The sequence below is a fragment of the Amblyomma mixtum genome, chromosome 1 (genome assembly GCF_055824585.1).
Source record: "Amblyomma mixtum isolate Tamu chromosome 1, ASM5582458v1, whole genome shotgun sequence".
Classification (NCBI taxonomy): Eukaryota; Metazoa; Arthropoda; class Arachnida; order Ixodida; family Ixodidae; genus Amblyomma; species Amblyomma mixtum.
Window position 1 is genome coordinate 187052740 of NC_143012.1, and position 23431 is coordinate 187076170.

General features: G+C 48.0%; 2 protein-coding genes across 2 annotated transcripts in view; one reads left to right on the forward strand and one right to left on the reverse strand.

The window, feature by feature from the left end:
- The window catches only part of LOC149370244 (uncharacterized), a 125044-nt gene extending 114782 nt beyond the window's left edge, over nt 1–10262 (forward strand). Inside the window, exons 6-9 of the mRNA XM_089577405.1 lie at nt 481–664; nt 873–971; nt 6191–6306; nt 8313–10262. Coding sequence (XP_089433531.1) covers nt 481–664; nt 873–971; nt 6191–6246 — 339 coding nt within the window. The 3' untranslated portion in view covers nt 6247–6306; nt 8313–10262. The remainder of the gene's footprint in view (nt 1–480; nt 665–872; nt 972–6190; nt 6307–8312) is intronic.
- A 1110-nt stretch (nt 10263–11372) lies between these two features.
- On the reverse strand, nt 11373–22735 carry LOC149370253 (uncharacterized). Its single transcript, XM_089560898.1, has 4 exons — nt 22361–22735; nt 15128–15217; nt 11868–11958; nt 11373–11586 (listed from the first exon to the last, which is right to left on the reverse strand). The coding sequence occupies exons 1-4, from the start codon at nt 22634–22636 to the stop codon at nt 11468–11470; spliced, it is 576 nt and encodes a 191-aa protein (XP_089417024.1). The 5' UTR covers nt 22637–22735; the 3' UTR covers nt 11373–11467.
- Between the last annotated feature and the right edge of the window lie 696 nt (nt 22736–23431).

A 23431-nucleotide genomic window follows, 5' to 3' on the forward strand; every position in this document is an offset into this window, starting at 1 on the left:
CATAAATAGCAGCTGTGGAGTCGCCTAGCAGTCAGAGCCATGGAGTCCAGTGCAGAACAAGGGTGTCTGTGCACTAGATACAACTGCCGTTTCGTCTAATGCGGAGTCTGCGGAAAATTCGTGAATGGGAGAGGGCAAAGAGAGCAGCTGAGACGCTGCAAGAGCAGGAAGAAGTGGTGTCGTGCCGAGTGGTGTTGTGCCGATGCTACTAGGTCTTCCAAAATTTTTTTAGCGCGAAAAACACAAACAGAAAGAGTAGACGACATGAGTGCTCGTGTCGTCTACTCTTTCTGTCCGTGTTTTTCTCGCTAAAAAAATTTTGCAATATGTATGTCAACCAACTCGCCCATATGCAGTACTCTTGAGCTACTAGGTCCAAACGCCGCGCTGCTGAATTGGTCGGCACTGCCTCTACCATCGTGAAGCTATTGGTTCTCACTCGGTTTAACCGAAGCTAAAGCACCATTAATTTTTTTCCAGGCCTTGTGCGCTGGAGCAGCCGAGACATCTTCACAGCCTTCTGGTGACAGCAGGGAGCACGGCCAAGGCTTGTCAACGGAAAGCAAAGCTGGGGCAGTGGTGGGCGCCTGTGCTGCTTGTGGCAGTTCCATTACTTCTCTTCCTGTGCCTGGAGTCAGCACGCAGACAGAAGCAAAGCACGAAGGTGAGCACGGCCATTCTCATCCCTGGCAGTGATGTCACCTCATTCATGTCATGTCCATGCAGCAACGCAGACACGAACACTTGTGTGTGCCAGGGGGACTCAGACGTAGCTGATGTCAGCTGGCAGCATCACGGGCGCAGCTCAAGGTACTAGCGAGGCACTTGCGTTGCACAACAGCTCGGTGTCTACATGTTGACTTTTGCTGCAGGTGGGCTGCATGGCCTGCTGCTGTTGACTGTACCAGGGTGCACTTTGTGGGTCCTCACACATTCGAGTCGGGAAATGTGGTGCAATCCTTCCAGCACTGGTAGGTGTGCTCATTTTATCTGCGCCTGTGTTCCGTTACCCCAATGAAAATCTTTAGATCCACGGAGTTTACACCACCTGCTTTGAATAATTTTACTGTGTTGGCTTGGTTCAAGCTGGGCTGAGCTTGGGCCTGAAATAATGTCTTCTGAAAAGGGCCTCGCCTCCGCTTCCAGTTGCAAAAGAGATAGCTGTGTATACCTTTTTCTATTGGACCCATTACTAGCCGTTGGCTATTGGTCCAAGCAGTGTTTGCGTATATTTGAATAGCAACAAAGAGCAGTAAATAAATAAGTGAAAAAAAAAGGGAGCTGAGAACTGATGCATGGCAAGGCTCGAGCGTTTCTGATCTTGGCCTTGTCTAGATGGGATGGGGGTGTGGCACAGTGGCCTGCCGGACACATGCGGTTAGTAGGTCCACAGTTACGACAAAAGAACTGAGTGTGCCTCTTCTGTCAGAGCGAGATCACAATTGTGAGCTGGAAGACACTGAGCAGTGTGCCTGGGGAGAGAGCAGGGATTAGAGAGCGTCACTTATTACAGTTCGGCTGGAAACTTTACAGAGGACAAGTATGACTTTTGATAGGGATGCAGTGTCCATTGCAGTCCAGTGGAGATTATGGGGAGCTGTTATCGAAACGCTGCTTCTGCAGTGATGTGATAGCTGCGCCAATTGCGCCGATGTGCGCCAAAAGGCAAAACCTGCTACATCCTGCTACATTTTTGTTATTGTGCGCCAAAGCTGCGCCAAACGCGTATTTTCACTTTGATGTTACGCCTGATGTTGTCAGAGCAGTGCGAGAGGCAAGCAAAAGGTACAGAGAACGTTTGGCAGCTGAAGAAGAGCAGGCTGCCAAACGGCAGCGTGCCAATGTGCCGAAGATGACACCAAGTGATGCTGACAAAACCCTCAAGCTGGAAGTAGAAACAGCAAAGAAAATGCTGGTGAATGCAGAGCTGCTCATGAACAATGGCATAAAGATGAAGAATTTTGGTGATATGGAAAGTGGGCAGGCCATGCTTGCTGAAGGAAAAACAAGGCTTTCAGCTGCTGTTGACAAAATGTCGCCTAAGGCAGCCAACTGGGCAGTATTTTGCAGTTAAAGACTGAATGATGTTGCTCACAGAAAAAAGGCACAGAATTGGTCCACTGCTTTTTGATAGGCCAAGAAGCCGAAAAGTTGTGCTGTCGTGTACATAATTATTATTCAGTTCGAAACGTTGATAGTGTTATTTCATTGTTTTTCTGTAAGCTTGTGATCTGCATTCTAGTCATTTTTAAATAAAAGTTCCAGTGAATTCCTTGTTGTCCATTTATAACTGCTGTCCTATAGGTGCTTGGCGGCTATAACACAGCGCTGATCTATACTTGGTCGCATAAAAATTTACATGACACTGAAGTTCTAAAATTAGTTATTTGGGCCAACATATGATGTTTCACAATTGCCTCTAATTTAATTAAATTATTGCCAAAACCACGATCTGATTATGAGGCACGCCGTAGTGGGGGACTCCAGAATTGGACCACCTGGGGTTCTTTAATATGCACCTAAATCTTAGTACACGGGTGTTTTTGCATTTTGCTCGCATCGAAATGCCCCTAACATCCTATTGAACAGCACCTTTTTGTTCCCTAAGGTTTCCTCCTTATTTTACTATTTTACTTCTCGCAAAGTCAATTTTTTCACTTGCAATGAGCCTTGAGCTGCTCCAAAAGCTTGTTTCCCTGCTCCAAAATTCCCATTTGGCTGCTCCAAAAAGCTGCTCCAAAATGGCTTCAGCCAATCACATCACTGCTTCTGTTTCTTGTGATTGCGAGGGAAAATGCAAATTTTTGTTTTTAATTATTGTATCTGTATTGCTTGTAGGATTTAACTTTTTTTTCACTAAACATGAGAGAGCCGCCGTGGTGGCTCCACGGTTTTTGGGCTCGGCTGCTGACTCGAAAAATGTGGGTTCAATCCCGGCTGCAGCGGTTGCATTTCGATGGAGGTGGAATTCCAGAGGCCCGTGTACTGTGCAATGTCAGTGCACGTTAAGGAACCCCAGGTGGTCGAAATTATCCGGAGCCCTCCGCTACGGCGTCCCTCATAGACTAAAAGTCAGAAGGCTACACTGTGAACAAATAAACAAGTATAAGGCCCCAAGATGTGTTCTACCCGTGAAAGGTGTCTTCACTTTGTTTTTGCAAAAGCTGGAAAGATAATATTATATTCATTTGCTAATGCAAGGCTGTATTTCTATAAGAATGTATTTAAGGTTCAAATTAGGGCCACGTGTGATGTCGATTATACTAGCTAGAGCTACTGTCCAGAAAACAGGTAGCGCCTGTGATTTTTTTGCCTTGGGTGAGGATTATTTGTGTAATGGGTGGTTGTGCACCAATCTTGCGCCCACTGATGTCAGTTGGGCGAAGCTGTTTTAGGACATGTTCGTGTAGAAGCCGTGACTCGTCAGAGGAATATTACGTGTGACGATCAGTTCCGGCACAGGTAGCTGTTACTGAAGGTGTTGATGTTCGCACCCCTGATCACTCTGTCGGATGCCAACAGCCTTTGACTGCCCTGAACTAAGTGAGCCTCACGACCACCTTGCATCAAGGATCCTTAATCTCCAACCACCCGTTCCTCTCACTGTATGAGGAGTGTATAAAGATTGTGTAACGGTTAGATTGAGTTCCTGTTTTAAGGGTTTGACAGCAATGTCTAACAGTAACTTCACCGCTGCAAGGCTATTTTTGGACTGGCTTTCCTTTGTTTGCGCAATGAAAGTTTACTTACCCCCTATATTCACAATGAGTGTTCATAAGTCTTGCCTTATTGGCTCTTAAATTGTTTTATTATTTAGGTTGCATTTTTCAGTTTAAACCGGAAAAGGCAGCTGAATTCATTTCTTGAGATTTGCATTTAACCGAGCAAAGGTCAGTATCCATGACATGCAAGCTGTAGCTAGCTGGCTATATGGAGTACATGTTAATCTCTATAGGAAGAGAAAACTAATGAATTGTGGAAGCTAGAGGTGAGGCATTGATCATGCATTTTAAGACTCTGCTCTGTGATCTCAGACCAGCGCTGATTAAGGGTAGAGGTAGCTTTGAAATCCCGAAACCTGGGCAAAAAAATTTTTGAAAATTTGTGCATTTGCTTGTATACCTCGTTTCTTTTTTTTTTTTTATTCTGAAATCAATGGGGATGTACTCCAGAAAATTTCATGAATCACAGGTGTTTTGCGTTTTGGCAAAACTCTCGAAAAATGGGAGTTTGTCTCTGTTACTGTTTTTTTTTTTTTTTGCAGAGATACCCACCTTGCAGAGCAATTCCTCATCACTATTTTATCTGGTTTGACCCCATTTGTTTTGTTGTACTCTTAAGACCATACTGCAGGTCAATATTCTTTGTTTTTCAAATTTGTGACTTTTAAGTTTGATGTATGAAATCTTCTACTTACTCCAGACATGTTAGCGGGCAGTGCATTGCAAAAATTAAAAACTAAATTTGTGCTTCGTGAAAAAGGCTGCCACCGTCTGGAAGACGTTGAAGTAACGAGCGTCAGCTGTTTGGTTCACTAGAATTCACCATATCGGATCGTGACGTCGTCATTGGCACGCGGCAGATGGTTGTTTCTACAATGCTATTGTAGATGGCGCTACAAGTCTCAATGCGAGGTGTGCTGTTTTCTAGTTGCTGCCACAGATGGCGCTGTGATCTCGGGGTGGTAGCTAGCAGATCCCACGGAATCTCGAAACGTGATGAGTAAGGGCTAACGCCCTTACAAACATCTGCGTATGTTTTGACGTGTAGAACACCAGTGGGAATGTATTGAATGTTGAACCAGCCTTCTGCCTTACTTTCTTGACTCTGCAGCCTCTTCACAAGATTTGGAGGAAAATTATATGGCTGAAAACAAACTAGCGAAATTTTGTTAGAGTAGTCGTGAAACTGTTTTCGAATATGCTCGAAAAATTTCTTGAAATACGTCAGGAAAACTCTCAGGTGATCCTTGGTGGATTGTTTGAATGTGTTAGCAGCCAAATGTTTGTTATATCCGAGGTTGACGCACTCAAGTTATTCATATCCAAAGTATCCTTGGATATAACAAACTTATGTTTGTTATATCCAAGGTGGCATACTTAGGTTCATTATATCAGTAGTAACACACGAAAATTCAATGCATTTGAGGTTTTTCTGTTTATGTTATATGCAGAAACTCTCGGCTTAATATAATTTGCAGAGAGGAATTTGGAAATTGTGTGTACACCAGTGTAGAGTTTGCCGAAAGAAAGATGCAGCCAATCAACACGACACGTGACCTTACACTAGTTGTGTAACCAACACCATGCTGTGTGGAGTAGCTGCAGCTCCAGGGCATCTTCATGCAGTTTCCCCAAGATGAAAGATGTGCACTTAGCACCCAACAAAGAGGTGACCGGTGCAGTTTGCTGCTGGTGTCCAGCCCTCGTCCTTCTGCAGTGGCATGCAAAGACTGGCACACTGCTAGTGCACAGTTTGCAAGACTGCATGGCTGCTGGTGGTGGCCATATTGAAAACTAATGTGCTCGTGGGAAAGAGGACATCCCAAACTGTGACTTGAATGCGGCATCCTTCAACTCTGTTAACGAGAAAGTTTCAGCCCAAGGACAAAACTTGTACTTGCTCTTCGTAAATGGTGGGAATTCATGGTTTGCGTTTACGAGAGTTCTTAGAGATGCCCCGTGGCAGTTGTGCGAGGTGTGGAAGTATATTTTAGGGGGTGTGTGTGAGCCAGGTGCCTGAGTCTGTCAATTTTGTATGCCATGTTGATGGTTGTAATCATCATGAACTGTGGTGCAAGAATGTCTTAGTTGCCTTGTGGAATGCAGGACTTGCTCTTTTATTTTAATACGAGCAAATTATGCTGTAGCTTGCCTATTTCAGTCTGCCTGAAATTGGCAGCGGTGGATCGTGCATTTGGCATTCTCAGGTTCAGTCGTGGCATTGGGCTTGGTGTATGGTCTTGGTCTTGTTTAGCATTTTGTTATGATAGTATGCGCGTGACAAAGGGGTGGATTTTTGCAAGGTTGCTCAGTTTGTGCAAAATGTTTTGCGCCAAGATGTTGAGGAATACATAGTCAAAAGGGGCAGGTCAATAGTGCTGCCAGATGCATTCTTTTTTAGATGTTTGGTACGGACGTGTGCCAGCATGCAGTTTAGCTGTTTGTATGACACAGTTACTTATTTGCAGATGACAGCTGCCAGGTGGTACAGTGCACTCGAGGTGTGTGTTGGCATCTCCACTGACTGTCACTGAAGGACAAAGCAAATTGGCAACACCGGTTATGCGGGAGACAAGTGCTGCAGGTGAGGGAGCAGCATGGTGTCTGCATTAGCAAGTCCAGTGTCATCATCATCATCAGCCTGACTACGCCCACTGCAGGGCAAAGGCCTCTCCCATGTCTCTCCAATTAACCCTGTCCTTTATTAGTTGCCGCCACTGTATCCCAGCAAACTTCTTAATCTCATCCGCCCACCTAACTTTCTGCCGCCCCCTGCTACGCTTGCCTTCTCTTGGAATCCACTTCGTTACCCTTAAGGACCAGCGGTTATCTTGCCTTCGCATTACATGCCCTGCCCAAGCCCACTTCTTCCTCTTGATTTCAACTAGGATGTCATTAACCTGCATTTGTTCTCTCACCCACTCTGCCAGCTTCCGATCTCTTAATGTTACGCAGAAGAACTGAGGATTGGGCGAGTTGGTGGTGATCCATTGTAGAAAAAACCAGCGCTTACAAACACTGACAGAGTCAGTCTGTTTCCCTTGTCCTCTGTCCGTGTTTGTAAGCGCTGGTTTTTTTCTCTTAATGTTACACCTATCAATTTTCTTTCCATAGCTCGCTGCGTTGTCCTTAACTTAAGCTGAACCCTCTTTGTTAGCCTCCACGTTTCTGCCGCATAGGTGAGTACCGGTAAGATACAGCTGTTGTATACTTTTCTCTGGAGGGATATTGGTAAACTGCCATTCATGATCTGGGAGAGCCTGCCATATGCGCTCCACCCCATTCTTATTCTTCTAGTTATTTCCCTCTCATGATCCGGATCAGCTGTCACTACCTGCCCTAAATAGACATACCGTATTTACTCGAATCTAGGCCGGCCACGATTCTAAGCCGAGACCCGAAAGTTGAAGGCCACAGAAAAAAAAAAACTTACCTCGATTGTAGGCCGGCCGAAAAAACAACTGCGAACAAGAGGTACAGCACGCAAACGACATTTATTGCCAGGAACCCGCTCAGGCTGATCCCGGGCTGGCGTTTGGGCAAGGAGACATATGCAACGCCAGCCTGGGATCAGCCGCCGAAGTCCCGCCCGGCTTGAAGATTTGACGACTGCTCTGCAGCGAGTATAACTTTCCGCTTGAAGGCGGCACTATAATGGCACCGCCTGTTTGGTGCCATGGTGTTGGTGATAAAAACCACGCACGAAAACTTCACTGCTGCGAATGTGCTCACGCCACCGCACGAGAACAGAACAAGGCCAAAATGGCAGCCAGTGCTCATGTGTGCTTTGATCAGTATCGGCTACGGATAGCAACGGCTACAGATAGCAACGGCTACAGTGCTGTCTTTCGTTGGCGTTTTGTGGGGGCGCCACCTGCGTGCTACATTTATTCGTATTTTACGAATACGAAACCTCAAAACGAAATCCTCGAATCTAAGCCGACATAAGAGTTCTACATCTCGTTTTTTTGAAAAAACTATCGGCCTAGATTCGAATAAATACGGTATTCCCTTACTACTTCCAGCACCTCACTACCAATTGCAAACTGCTGTTCCCTTGCTAGGCTGTTGAACATTACTTTGGTTTTCTGCATGTTAATTTTTAGCCCCATCGTTCTGCTCTGCCTGTGTAACTCACTGATCATACTTTGCTGTTCATGTTCTCCGTGACTTAGCAAAGCAATGTCATCAGCAAATCGCAGATTAATTAGTCCAGTCTGCAATCAAATAAGTCCATTCATGTCTTGGCTCACTTAATGCCTTTCATCATGGTGACATTTGCATCGCAACTTGGTGTCCCCATTTACAAATGTCTCCCCAATTAAATGCGCATGCTTAATGTAGAATTCAGAGGGGAGTGATGCCACACCTTGCGCATTAAACTCTGTGCAGAATGTTTGCATCAAACTGAATACAGAGCTGGTATTAGTTAATCAGGCATCACAAATACCTGGTTCCTGCTTTTTGTGCTGGTTACATAGTTTTGGTAGGTGATGCTATTTTTTGGCCAACATTAAATTTAAGCTTGTTGGGAGCAACAGAACTGAAATGTGTTCAACTGACAATTGACTTGGTTGTGCATCCCGGCAGGTGCAATGACATGCTTTCGCAGCTGTCAATCTGGAGTTGACTTTGCGGATGGAGAACCAGATGTGGTGTGGAGGAGGTCGTCACTGCAAGTGCATGTGTGCTGTCAAGACCACAGCTATGGCATTCGACATCTGGACTCTGCATGTGCCATCCTTCGTGACATCGGCTGACTCCGCATCAGCTAGCAAGCTACAACAGTGCAGTGGTGTCTGTTCAGCATTCAAGGGAATTGTAATTAGTGTGTACGTGCCTTGTATATATAGTTGTATGAAGTGTGCCTGGACATCACATGATAGTATCACACTAGTTGTCACATTTGTTCAGACTGGTTGAATTTGTTCAGCATTCAGGGGAGTCGCAATTAGTGTGTACATGCCTTGTTTGTAGTTGTGTGAAGTGTGCCTGGACATTACATCATAGTATCACAGTGGTTTTCACATTCGTTCAAACTGGTTGGCTGGGTGAGTGTGCAGTTCCCTAATCCAGTCCTGCATCTCTGCATCGATGCACTTCTCAGGGTTGCTGCATATCGTGCTTCATGAACATTGACTGTGCGTGCTGCACCATGCGCATACCTGCTGATCATCACCATTCTAGTCACTGCCAGTCACCAATGTGCTTTCCTGCCTTTTCTCTTTGATCAAGGCACCACTACCGCCACTTCGGCCAAATCATCATCATCTGTGCGGAAAGCCATATCATGGCCTTCCAAGTAGCTCCTTATTGTGGGTTTGCTTCAAAGATTTTCAGAGAAAGAGTTCTTCCTTACCTTTTACAAATCTATCTTGGGACATGTTTCTTCACAGGTTATTCAGCGTACTTGCAGTGTGCGTTACGTTTTTCGTACATCCACTTGTGGACTTGGCGGTGCTTAACAGCTTGCCACCTTGTTTGCTCACAAGCCACATTGTGAAGTCACCTTCTTTGGAGGATATGGCAGGATTGAAGTGGCAGCTTTGGGATGGAGGTGTTTAGAGATCTGCTGCCAGTTCTTTCGGTGGGGGTTCTTCTCTGCATTCAATACCTCTGAGCACCACTATAGATTGGTTTGAGCGTGTGTTGTGGTAGCAGGTGTGATGCCTTATTGTGTGCCATCTGCTTTGGCACCGTCTGTGATAGTGCCATAATAGTGCTGCCCGGTTACTGTGGGCCTGATGTTCCACAAGTTCAGAGAATAGGGTGTTGAGAGTTCATATGGTTGCAACAGTTCATTCCTCTTTCTGGCATAGTCCTAAACTGTAATCCTTATTGATCCCAAAGTGGTTCTGATCTGTAATTCCTCTTATGGAAATGTCTTGCGCACACAATGGACAGCACGAAGCAAGAGACACACACACACAGGCGCAAGCTTCAACTGAATTTTATTGTGACAGCGATGCATATATACACTTTCACAATCAGGAAAATTAGGATGGCAAGATGGATTGACAGCGTTGAATTTGGTCGCCAGCACATATGGCTATGCAGTTCTTGCCTGTTTTTGTATTGTGCCTAGCTGATTTTCCTGATTGTGAAAGCATATATATGCGTCGCTGTCACAATAAAATTCAGTTGAAGTTTGCGCCTGTCTGTGTTGTGTGTCTCTTGCTTCGTCCTGTCCGTTGTGCGTGCAAAACATTTCGATAAGTATGTATCACTAGCTTGCCAAAAACACAGTGTTTCTAAACTGTAATTCCTCCTTTTATCTTCAGCTGTGTACCAGCATTCACTCTGTATGCTTTGTTTCCATCAGTCATGTTTGTTGTTGCGATTTGGAGGAGCGTGCCAAGTTGTGAAGAAGGGATAGGAAATGGCGAATAAAATGACACGGAATAACGAGAGCGCAGAACTACCAGCCAAATCAACATCTCTCATTTTGTGCTTTGTCCAAACCCTCAATCAGAATTTAGCGTTCTTAAGCAAATAAATTGCAACTGCTTACCCTCTCGGTACGTCAGTCATCAGCTCTGACTGGTTCACGAAATGATTAACACAGTGATTACACCACACCACTCATGACCATGCAGACACAGTAGCCTATGAATGATCTGGCAGATTCGTGGCTGTGGGGAAGTGTACTCGGCGTCATAGTTCAGGTCAGAGCCTGCATTTTGAATTCGGTTGCCCAAGTTGACTGTCGCCGTAAGCGCGGAGAGTGAGGTAGAGTGGTTTCACCCCTGAGTCAGCAGCTTTGCACAGGCAGCGCCATTATGACAGTGTTCGCTTTTGTGATCGATGACCGAAACATGCACTGTGGTCGGTGGCACATCACAACCATGGAGTTGCAACTTTGCCTGGTCGCAGGGGTCTCTGAATAACGGAGCGCTGCTCCTCTCTGGTGCAAGTTGCTAGCAGGCCGGCCATTTTTACTGTTCCTGTGCCAGTGTTCCTGCATCTGCACAATGCTGCCACCTAATAACATCCGGCACACTCTTAGGTACAGCCTTTGTCAAAAGTTTAGAGCCCAGGGGGTTTGCTTCTAAGCACTATTGTGGCGCTCCTGTAGCACTAATGGAAGTCCTACGCATCAGAGGGAGGTGGACCAAAAATCTTCTTACCTTCAGGATATTTAGGACGCTGAGGACGCATTACGAGCTAAGCAATGTGGCCCAGAAGCAGAACCCCCTGGGCTCTAAACTTTTGACAAAGGCTGTAACATGCCTACCAACTTGCAGGCTGTTGGCACAGTCTTCAGCTTTTATTACTTTTGTGATTTTCATTTGGCTGACCGTCATATGTGGTGCAGTAATTTTATTTCAGTTCAAATGATTTCATTTGAATTGGGCAGCTGGATGAAGAGAGCCATGGCTAACATGTTTGGTCTGCATGAGGTGCAACAGAAGACCGATCTTGCCAAGCATTTAACCTCGAGCCAAGCCAAACATCGAGACGGGTATTCGCTTTATTATTGGCTGGTACTCGATGTCAGCGGGGCTGGAACCCTTCATCTCCCGCGTACGAGACTGATGCTCAAGCCACGAGGCCACCGCTGCTGATCATACCAGTTTTAGTTTCCTAAAGGATAGTACTGTATACAATGGGTGTAGTCTCAAACATAGACTAAAAACACCACATCATTGGTTACGAAGTTGACTAGTTATTTATTTTCAACAAAATGATGAGCAGACAATGGCTATGAATGTACTGGTGAAAGGCGTCCAATTTCCTATTTTTCTCTATTTTCCTGTTGAATGCAGGGTGTTTTGCTCTGCTGGAGCCTCCTGGTTGGGAAGGGGTCCAGTCTGAGTCTCGGCCGAAACCCGCAGCTTCAGACCAAGGGACACCTGCGTAGCTGCTGCAAATGCATAGCAATTCTTATTACACCCAGTTCCAAGGTTCACAAAACACTACATGCTCAAAGCGCCATAGTAGTTTAATGCAGCAGCTCCCTGGTTGACACATAACTTAGGAGGGTAGATGTGTAGGCCAGTTGGTGAGACATGAAGGAGCTAGACACCGCAGCGGACACGGGACAGAGAAACGGGACCGCCCTGTGTCGTCTTCTTTCTCTGTCCCGTGTCCGCTGCGGTGTCTAGCTCCTTCATGTCTCCCTGGTTGGCATTGTTCTTTACTTACCGACTGGGCGGCGGCAGTACTCCGGTGTGATAACTGTGCCTGCATGCTGGCATTCCATCTTGGTCTGCGTTCCCACTGCACGTTTTTCACCCTAGAGGAAGGCGAATGCATTGTAACAGGCGTGTGAGCGCAGAGTATTTCTGCTGCTACAAAGAAAACATGGGTGCAATGGAGCCAATACTTTTCACCTTTAGGACCTTGCAGAACAGATCACATTCGAATAATTCTTAGCAGCAACTCTGAGAACCTGCATATTACGTAAGCATCTGCACACTTCAGAGCGAACAATAACTGGCGAAACGGCAGCCCATAATGCTTAAGTTAGCTGGATGCTACTTCAGTGTAAAGGGGTACGAAAGCAGCATAACCCCTTAAACCAACAAAAATTCACCATGTTGTCTACATGCAAAGCAAGTACTGACATTCCTTGAAGGGACGGAGATTGCAAATTTTTTTCTTGTGCATTCTTTATTTCAAACATTGTGTATTGCATCAGGAAGCATAATACAGGTTGCATGATTCATATATACCTGGTAATTCATTTATTACTGCATTATTTACTCCGAACGTTTTGGCTTCTAGGCACCATTCTGAGACCAGGCTGTGATACATCACGATCATGGAATCGCAACCTGGCCTGGTCACATGGGTCTCTCAAGCTGTGACGCACACTCTGAATATTGACATTCATGTACAGTTGTGCCTCGTTGATATGGACACTTTGGTTCCTGAGAAAAACTGTACATATATCGAGCCATCCGTAATAACGAATCACAAAGAAAAAATTACCGGCGATTACGTTACTTCCTAATGCGAAATTTGAGCGCAGCAAATAAGCTGTTTCACCTTTTCGATAGATTGAGGCAAAGAAATCGAGCAACACATGTATGCGCTATCACAGAATTTTTTTTTATTTTTCACACGTATTCGCAATTTCGGCTCGGGCGGTGCACATATACAGATCCGCCGCCACCGATCTGGCTCTCTGATTGCCACCGCACAGGGGTTGCATTGGAGGAGGAGCGAAGAAAGGAATTAAGTTCGAGCCGGCGCTTTGACAACCGGAGACTCGCAGGAAGAGAGGGGGGCGGCGTGTACACCCAGCGGCAAACGATGGGGGCAGAAGCGCGCGCAGCAAGCGGACAACACGATAAAGGGAGGAGGGAAGAGATAGCAGCGACTGACTGATGCCGCTGACGCCGATAGCGCTGGGGGGATGAAAGGGGGGCGGAGCTGGTTACGAGGCCGACGACGACGCGAAACCCAGGAACGGACGCCAAAGAGCTGCGCTCTAAAATATTTTACAAAAAAACCTATGATTACAGTCTGCATCTGTGCACAGTGGTGGTCAGTGAAGTTGAAATTAGACACAATTTTGGGAGCCCCAAGGCCATTATCCTGGTCGCCTTTATGCTTAAAGTAATGTGGTGCAGGTTCATGCGCCTAGTGATCTACATGACACACTTAATCATGGCCAGATGATCTAACTCCTACAACAGCAGAGTCAATCTTAATTAAGGGTCACAGATATGACAATCGTCGGCACAGCACACCATTTGATGAGCAATGTATGTGCACTTTTCATCGGGATGTGATGTTGAATGAAATAGGTTGGAGCACGTCTGCTGCTTACATGCTTTTGAGAATCCCTCTGAGCTTACGTGTACACTTCAAGACGGCATATGACGCACCAAAGGCCACACGCTCGTGTTGTCGCCTATGTATACAGGTGAGAGCACGATCACCAGTTTGTTCTGCAGCCTGTGCTTGCCCTTGACAACTTCACTTAGCTTCTTTTGCATCTGTGGAGCCTGTTTCTGTTGTATGCGTGCATTGTAACGAGACACATCGACACGCAATGCAGGAGAGAGCATCTGCCTCTCAGTAAAGGGTGGAGAAGCACAGAGTTTATCAAGAGGTGGCCTGCACTTGCCAAACCTTGCCGCCATGACGGCTGACTCGGCTGGCCACAGCGTCGTAGAGATGACATACCTGTGCTCATTAAATGTTTCCGCTGAAGGTTTGAATGTGGAAGGCTTTCGGGACTAGCGGTTTTCTTGGCAACGCATCCACCTTTTTGCCAGAAAAAGCACTGGTAGTGTTCCCACGGAATAGGTTATCCATCTTGCTTAGTTTGATATTTCCGTACTGAGTGCCCCTTCAGTATGGTCAGTGATCAGAACAAAACCTCAACTGCCACAACGGATGTTCGTTTTCCTGTGCTATGGAGTGCAGGATACCAGCAAAAGTGCATTTGCTTCAGTGATAGTCCTTATTTTTGTGATTTCATGTTTTACAGTGCTACGGTTTCCAGTTTAACTTCACTGCATGCGTGGCTGTGAAGAATTTCTCTGCAGCCTGTGCTACATTGAAAACTGCATTCAGCAGTTGTCACCCAAGCATAAATATGTACAGTACGAGACGGAACATGGAAGCGCGTGGCCTCCGCACTTCGCAAAGCGCTGTTGCCGACAGGAATGGGCGGCACCAGGGGCATGCGCGGAAAGGGCAGCCGGCCATGCTTGCAGGGCCGGTTGCCGCTGATTCTCGCCACCTATCGGTGACGAGTCCGTGAAGTGCAACAGCCATGCACTCCCTCTCATATTGCTTCTACATGTACTAGCAGTTAGTGGAATATGAACAGTCAAAACAGGAGATATGTCGATCAGCATGTCAGAACACCATGAGATACCATCATGCATCCCATAAACAATTAAGAGCTTCAGCTACACTGCATTACTGTGCAAACAATGGAGACCAGGGTAGTGCACTTCAATCTCCCATGATTTTGTCTAATTTCCACCCCACCGCTATGCCGTCTTTCTTCACAATATTTTTTTTTCTGCCTCCACGATTCTTTATTATAGATGACTGACTCACTTTATGGACATTTTTGCTCACGAGCCAGTGTCCATGTAAATGAGGCATGATTGTACAAGCTTGAGGCCATGCTATCCATTAGAATGTGAGTGTGCAGGTGGTGTATTATCCCTTGCTAAGTACTGATCGAAGTTGTAGCAGGCCACTGTTGGCCGAAATCTGTTTTTGCAGGATTACTTAAGGTTAGTGTTTAATTTAGGTTACGAAACTAATTTCAAAGCTTATTTATAATGTTTCACAGATGTACGCTAAAAAAAAACAAAGGACATTAAAAACTTTGTAACAAAAAGTAACACTGTCGTAACATTTCGGTGCTACGTGGAAAATCTGGTGTCTTTGATCATCATGCTAAATACCAGGTGTGCCATGCAGCGGCATACCTGAAGAAGAGCAGTGATTGTAGTTCTAAACGGACTTGGACTGGCTGGGTTGCAGCTTGAAACATGCTGCTCGCAGTACAGCACCTGACCCTAGAAGCAAACATGCCAAGATTTACTTTACTGCAGCGTAGATACAGAAATGTGTTACAGTGCTGCACAGGGCTCTAGATAGTGTATATGCAAATAAGGGATTGTGTGTGGTCGGCATATAAGCTCGAACTACAGAAACTCTTGGAAGCACAAATATATAATCTGGATATGGATCAGGCTACATCCTTTGTGCACACTAGGGGATGCTTACACATGGCACACTGGCTGCACTGCTGGTAAGAGCTGTACAAAAATGCAGCGTTGGAACTAATCAAGGAGTTTATGACTGTGTCCTGTCAAACAAAGATTTGTCAGATAGAGCTTTGTGTGATGTAAATACCGGATACGCTTGCTTTTTGATGCAGGCAATAGCAATTAAAGCTTGCGGAAGATGCGAATCACTTCGCAGGCATGAAACTGAGGAGCTGATTTGTTGTGAAGAAATATAAGAACAAAAAAATCTAGAATTTCACATGGCGAAGTGCAGATTTGGCTACGAGAAAAGCCGGAGTAACATGCTCATCACTTATTTCGACCATGATATATTTGTCGATGCTAGAAGCGTGTCCCACCAGGCATCGGATCCAGGATCACCGCCGCATTGCCGAAGGAGGAAGGAAACGTGGGCCGGAGACGGGGAGTAGGGGAAGTGAAGGAAAAAACTGTATTCACATATTTACATTAATTACATAGAGCGGGACTGAGAATGGCTCTCAGTGGAAGGGGAACGTCTTAGTCAACCGTAGTCGACTGGAGCTAGCAGGCTTCTCGGCCACACTCACGGCCGAGTTAAATATCGTCCGGTTTCCCCAGATCCCTGGCTGGGGAATAATGGTCGACGAGCACTGTCCAATCCGATGGACCGAAGGGGACGTTCTTGTCACCACCCACGGCTGGGCAGGTGCGAGCTTTTCCACTCTCCCACAGCTGGGCCGATGAGAGGGGGAGAATGCTGACTCATCCAGCACTGCGGGAAAGGAATCTCCCGAAGTCATCCAGCAGGGGAATGAACTTGCCTCCCCGCCGATTTCCCAGAACGCGAGTCGGGGACACAGAATTCTTCAATTATCCGCCAGCGTGACCGGCGCCGCCAGGTCGCCTCCGCATTCACAGTGGTTGCTCGGACAATAGCTCCTGGGCCTCGCCTGCCTTCGTCGCCGCTGCACTCTGCTCAAGGAATTTCGCTGGGATTACTGCTGACAATGGCCTTTGACATCCCTGCTACACTAATCCGCTGAGGCTCGGAGGGGCATTCCAAGCATCCAACTTCCCATGGTCGTCGCGAGGTTGTCGACCTCGATGAATGTTCACGGTAGCTGCATGATCGGGCCCACGTGGTCCGAGTGGACACAGGTGTGACGGGAACACACAAAGAGAGTTAAGGGGGGGGGGGGGGGGGTAGAAACACAACAGCACGTCCGCCGCCCGAAGAGGTCTCGTAGTGGTTGCAGCCAACGCTGCTGCGCGCAGAGACCTGGAGTTGTGTCCGTTCGGCCTTTGGTCACAGCTGGGCCCAAAGGTTCTTCTTGCTTCGTTGACAGCTGTAACGAGCTCAACCAGCAAAGTCCAAACCCCAACAAGCAGAAAGCGCCAAACTGACTTCAAGAACGGCCAAGCTGTTTTCGGTCAACAAAATCTCTTTAGAGAAAATGAGCTGTAGCGTGAAATTTACGTCCTCCTCCGAAAGTTGACATGTTTGACCAAACCAGAATACACAGAGCTTGTTTAGCCAAAAGGGAGGAAAATTTTCTAAAATTTTGGGGGGGTGCCGTAGCACGGTGTATGTCACAGAAAGCCACCGCCCGTGAGAGCACAAAGGGAAGGTGGAGCTGCTGAACACACATACAAAACAGACAAAAATGATTCCCGCTAAAGCAAAAAACAAAATACAAGTTTGCATAGCGGAATAACGTCTGGGGAGTCAGGAAAGGGCATTACACGGGAAAGCTTCGGCTGAGGCCATCAGCGTTTCCATTACCTCGCACTTTACTGCAACGCATGTAAACTGAGTCCGGCAATGCCAATCTCCAAATTTTCGCTCTCATTTCGCATAGGAGAGTGATATGAACAAAAGACAAAAAACAAGCATTAAACTCAATATGAGATTATGCGTCATATCTGCCCCTTGCGCGGCCGCGGTCCGACAGCTGCTTTAGCAGATGAGACATTGCATAATGCTAGGAATTTCAGCTTGCATTTCTGTACAGGAGAGTTAAATGATCAAAAAGAAACAAAAGACGGGATTATTCCTCGAATCCGTCTGCAAACGGCGTTGCGATCAGAGGAATTTACTGCTTCCTATTCTTCAGCCGCCCCCTGCGCGGCCGAGGTCCGATAGCTGCTCTAGCAGGTGCAACAGGACACACGGCTAGGAATTTCAGCTTAGGACCCTTAACTGTTCCTCGTCCAAGTCTCGTGGTTCTGAAGTTTGGCTGACGCTCAGAAAGCAGAACGCGAGAAGGGAACGGACGAGTGCGAATGCCGTGCCAGCGTATCCGTCTCTCTCGGATCGGGTTCGCGCGTTGCGTTCTCTTGGCTTGTGTTCCCACGGGGCGGGTGCGAACTCTTGAGCACCGAGGTGCCAAATTGGGGCGGCTACGCGGTTCGGATTGCAGTCGAGCAGTCAACAAGAGCCGCACTTTCCCCTTAATTAACTCTTCCCGTTTGGCCACCTCTGTGCGCTGCCGCTCAGTGGAAACCCTCGCAGTTGGTTTGCGTGGCGCGTCACTAGCAAACGCTGAACCGTCACAGGTAAAGTCGCTGGCGTTCGCCTCATCATCAGTTTGTAATCCAGCCTGCTCTGGCTCACTACCGTGAGAGTTTATAAGCTTGACAGGGCCACGTGTGCCCTCTTCACCCGCGTGCTCTGCTGGCGCTGCGAATTCTGGAGCCTTCGAACTGGTGAGGACCTGTGCAGCGTTATCTCCAAGACTAAGGCCCTTTTCTTTGGGCAGCCTATCCAAGCGATTCGGGAAAATCGAGGGATGCTGCATAGGCAGGTCTTGGGAGACGGCTGCCTCGGTCAGACGCAGCTCGAGCGGGCTCTCGATCGCGACGCGGGCAGTAAGTTGGTCGTGTTGGATACCTTTCCTATCCTTATACTGGCGGTACAGCAGGCCAGAACGGAGTTGGAAAGGTATGTTCTTTCGTGACACACCTATGTCACTTTGGCGACTCAAGTTGCGTAGAGTCTGGTCTTTCTCTTGCTCAGCGGTGAACGTTTCTCTGTCCACACGAAGGAGTTCGAGAAAGCCATCTGAGTGGGGCAATGCTAGATTGGTATTCAATTCCTCACCTAGCCCCAGCTCATCACTCGTGCCTGATTCGGAAGACTCACTATAGCTTGCACTACTATCGGTGCTCTTTACCCCTGTGCTAGAAGTGAGTAAGTCCTGGGCTGGCTCGTCAGTAGGTAGCGCGGAACCGTCACGGGTTAAGTCGCCGGCGTTCGTCTCATCGTCAGTCTTTACTAGAGATTGCTCTGCCTCGTCACCGCGAGAATTTACAGGCTTCGGGCTTACAGGTTGAGGTTTGCCCTCTTCAACTGTGTGCTCTGCTGGCGCTGCGATCTCACGAGCCTTCGAAATGGTAAGGACCTGCGCAGCGTTATCTCCAAAACAAAGGCCCTTTTCTTCGGGCAGCATATCCAAGCGATTTGAGAAAATCGAGGGATGCTGCTTAGGCAGGTTTTGGGAGACGGCTGCCTCGGTCAGACGCACCCCGAGCGGGCTCTCGATCGCGACGCGGGCAATAGGCAAAGACACACTGGTTTCATTGGAGCATAACTCAATTTCGAGTTTTCGGTCGCGAGCGGCTGGCGTTCCGTTATCGTTGAACTGATCATGGTTTCGAGGAAGCGCTGAGACGCATTCCTCGCTTACAATAGAACTTGCAGTTGTCACTTTCAGCGCGCGACTGCTTTCTGGAGGACTACCTTTTTGCGCTGCGCCTACGCCTATCTGGGTTGCAAGGACAATCTGTGCGGCATCGCGCTTTTCAGCTAACGCCGCGCTCTGGCTTGGAGCTCCACAGTCGCTGTAAGGTTTGCCCTCTTCAACTACGTGCTCTGCTGGCGCTGCGAATTCACGAGCCTTCGAAGTGGTAAGGACCTGCGCAGCGTTATCTCCAAAACAAAGGCCCTTTTCTTTGGGCAGCATATCCGAGCGATTTGAGGAAATCGAGTGATGCTGCTTAGGCAGGTTTTGGGAGATGGCTGCCTCGGTCAGACGCACCCCGAGCGGGCTCTCGTTTGCGACGCGGGCAATGGGCAAAGACACGCAGTTTTCATTCACGATTTTAATTTCACTTCGCGCCGAAACCTCCTGATTTATTGTCGAATTCCTCTCGGCGCGCTTCGCCAGTAAAGTTTGCAACTCCAAACGCATTAAAGCAAGTTGCCTTTCATCGGCTTCCTTGAGACGAAGGCGTTCTTTTTCTATCCTGTCAGCCTCCTCCTTAGCGGCTTCCTTGCGGTAAAGGCGCTCTTTTTCTATCCTGTCAGCCTCCTCCTTAGCGGCTTCCCTGCGGTAAAGGCGTTCTTTTTCTATCCTGTCAGCCTCCTTCTTAGCGGCTTCCTTGCGGTAAAGGCGTTCTTTTTCAACCCTGACGGCCTTCTCCTTGCGTTCATTTTCAATCCTGTCAGCCTCCTTCTTAGCGGCTTCCTTGCGGTAAAGGCGTTCTTTTTCAATCCTGTCGGCCTCCTCCTTGCGTTCCTTTTCAACCCTGTCGGCCTCCTCCTTAGCGCTCCTGATTCCCTCCTGAATGACTTCCCAGGTCTCCAAAATTTTGTCTCCCTCCTCCTTAGCACCACATTCCTTAATAGCCTCAATCAGCTGCGGCTTTCTGTGACTCTTCCTGGCCTCAATACCCAGCCTTTCACACAGCAACATCAACTCTGGCTTCTTTAGCTTGCTCAAATCCATGGCAATTCTCGAACGAGGACTTTCAAAAAATAAGCTGCTACGTGAAATGCTTAAGCGAGCACGTGCAGAAAACAATCTACAGGAAGTGATAAATTTCCAGAGTTATCAAGCCTGGCAGATTCTTAAAGAAAGTCAAGCGCTCACCACTGCTGAAGCCAGGACCAAGCGTGGAAGATCCCGCCGCTGCCAACCAGTTGATATATTTGTCGATGCTAGAAGCGCGTCCCACCAGGCATCGGATCCAGGATCACCGCCGCATTGCCGAAGGAGGAAGGAACGTGGGCCGGAGACGGGGAGTAGGGGAAGAGAAGGAAAAAAACTGTATTCACATATTTACATTATTTACATAGAGCGGGACTGAGAATGGCTCTCAGAGGAAGGGCAACGTCTTCGTCAACCGTAGTCGACTGGAGCTAGCAGGCGTCTCGGCCACACTCACGGCCGAGTTAAATATCGTCCGGTTTCCCCAGATCCCTGGCTGGGGAATAATGGTCGACGAGCACTGTCCAATCCGATGGACCGAAGGGGACGTTCTTGTCACCACCCACGGCTGGGCAGGTGCGAGCTTTTCCACTCTCCCACAGCTGGGCCGATGAGAGGGGGAGAATGCTGACTCATCCAGCACTGCGGGAAAGGAATCTCCCGAAGTCATCCAGCAGGGGAATGAACTTGCCTCCCCGCCGATTTCCCAGAACGCGAGTCGGGGACACAGAATTCTTCAATTATCCGCCAGCGTGACCGGCGCCGCCAGGTCGCCTCCGCATTCACGGTGGTTGCTCGGACAATAGCTCCTGGGCCTCGCCTGCCTTCGTCGCCGCTGCACTCTGCTCAAGGAATTTCGCTGGGATTACTGCTGACAATGGCCTTTGACATCCCTGCTACACTAATCCGCTGAGGCTCGGAGGGGCATTCCAAGCATCCAACTTCCCATGGTCGTCGCGAGGTTGTCGACCTCGATGAATGTTCACGGTAGCTGCATGATCGGGCCCACGTGGTCCGAGTGGACACAGGTGTGACGGGAACACACAAAGAGAGTTAAGGGGGGGGGGGGGGGGTAGAAACACAACAACCACAATAGGTCCTTTTGATCTGTTGACAACATGGCACAGAACACGAACCTTGGTTCACAGGTCCCTATACCGACATAGGCCCGTCGCGGCCGGGACCGAATCTGTACCGCTGGTATCTCGAAGCCAATCATCAGCCACCGTTGTGCAACCACCACAATGCCTTTGGGGTAGGCATTCAGGTTACGATCGCGTGCAGTGACGCGCATAATTTGGTCCTGTGCCCTACAGAAAAAAAAAAAGCTATGGTTTACCCGGGCTGACCTAGTAAGGTGAGTGAAAGCTCTGTTAAGCTTCAGGCGAATCGTACGGTCGGTGACTCCCCGGCTTGACTCTTTGCTAGCCATTGGCTCAAGGCTCTCGTTGACGGTTAATGTACTGGTCGAAGCAGACGCACGGGCAGCCTCAGCTGCTTGTTTCCGCTCTCGACTAGCACGCTCACATTACCGTTTCTTCTAGAATCTAGCCGGCTCCTCTTCGGTTTCGGATTGTAATTGGACTTGTTGTCTGGCTCTCTCTTTTGCCAATAAAATCTGGCGCCTTTTCATATCGTAAAGGTCATCAGATTCCGCTTGAAAGCGACGGTACACCTTCGAAGCACTGGTCCCTTGGCTTTGAGCGAAGGTAAGGACACGCCACGCGATTTCCGACAGTTGCGAGTGTGCCGTTGGCTAGCTCTGCGTACGCAGCTGTGGCGAGTGACGTATAGGTGATTCGGCAGCTGCGAGTGAGCGCAGCTGTGCGAGTCACGTGGCATATGACGTCAGAGCCCAGCCTCCGCTCCTCATGGTTTGAGGGTCAAATTTTATAGCACATGACCTCCAGCTTTGTACGGGAGGGGTAGAGCTTTCGCTCTCAAATGTACACCTTTTTCAATTCGCCTAGACTGATGTACGCACGACGTGCTGTCATACTTCGCCGTTAAGCAATTTGGCGCTAGATGGCACAAGCGGGAAAGAATGTCGTGCTGGCTTTTTTTTCTTCTTACTCTGGCTAAGACAATGTCCCGCCCGATACAAAGGGCTATGCCACATTGTGCGTGCACGAACTTTTGGTTATCGAGCAGGACGTCGTGTGTATGCCTAAAGAAGAATGTGAAGGAAATGATTATCACAGCGCCGCTGCCGCACACGCTCGCGTGCTGGGAGCCTTGCCTTTGCATTGGGAAGAAACATAGTCGGTAGAGTCCTCCGTCTACGCATGGCCTTCCTACTGAGTCCTAACCGCCGCATTAACGCTGGGTCATAAAAATAAGCATCAGGCGCAAAGTGTCGACCACAAACATAGAGATTTCGGCGGGTGTCCGTAGGTAGCAGCCCAACGCGTTCCATCCAGGCAGCTCGCTCACGCGCGTCCCTCGGAACACAGTGCTTGGGTTCTTGCCAGTCACTGGCTTTGCAGCCGACGACACAGCACGGCCGAGGATCCATCAAGGGATACGCGAAAGAGGCGGACAATCTCGGAAAATAACTCCGCAAGTACCAGGCCGTACGAAAACGCTGCCGGAAGCATGCATACAGGACACTCGACGAAAACTCGAAAACTGCCCGGAGGAAACACGTCACTGTCTAGAGGTTTAATTCCCAATTCAACCGCCAAATGGCGCCACCCGCGCCTGCGAAGCAGATCAGAGTGAAATTATCAAAGTGCATTTTTTAAAGCAACCAATGCGAGGCCGTTTGCACATGTATAGTACCTAGAATATAGCCAGGCGAGAGCAGAAGCCTTGGAGGAAGGAAAATTTCATGGAGGCAGAAGCAGATGACAGGCTGCGCCATCTGGGGTATTGCGAAACCTACTCCAGCTCGCACGGATATTAGTTTCCTTGCAGTTCGCAAGATGGCGCAGCCTTTCAAATCAGCTATTTTACTCGTTTCGAAAATTCTGCGCGCAGACGACTCCAATTTTTCACCGATTCCGGGCAGTACAGGCAAGTTCCGATGTTAAATTATTTATCGAAAAACGCAGACTGTCTTAATCTACTCTGTGGTTTGTGCTTGAGCAGAAATAGACCAGTGGTTTGAGCAATAGTAGTTTTTACAACACGGATAGATAAATAAAGAACACCCTGTAGTTTCGAACGGTTTCGATTGTAACTGAATCTTGCGCGCAGACGACGTTATTTGGCCGCCAACAATATATACTTAACTTCTTTCAAGTGATTTGATGACGGTGGAGCAAAATGATGTCAACTTTGAAAAACTGCTAACTTGCCAAAAACTAGT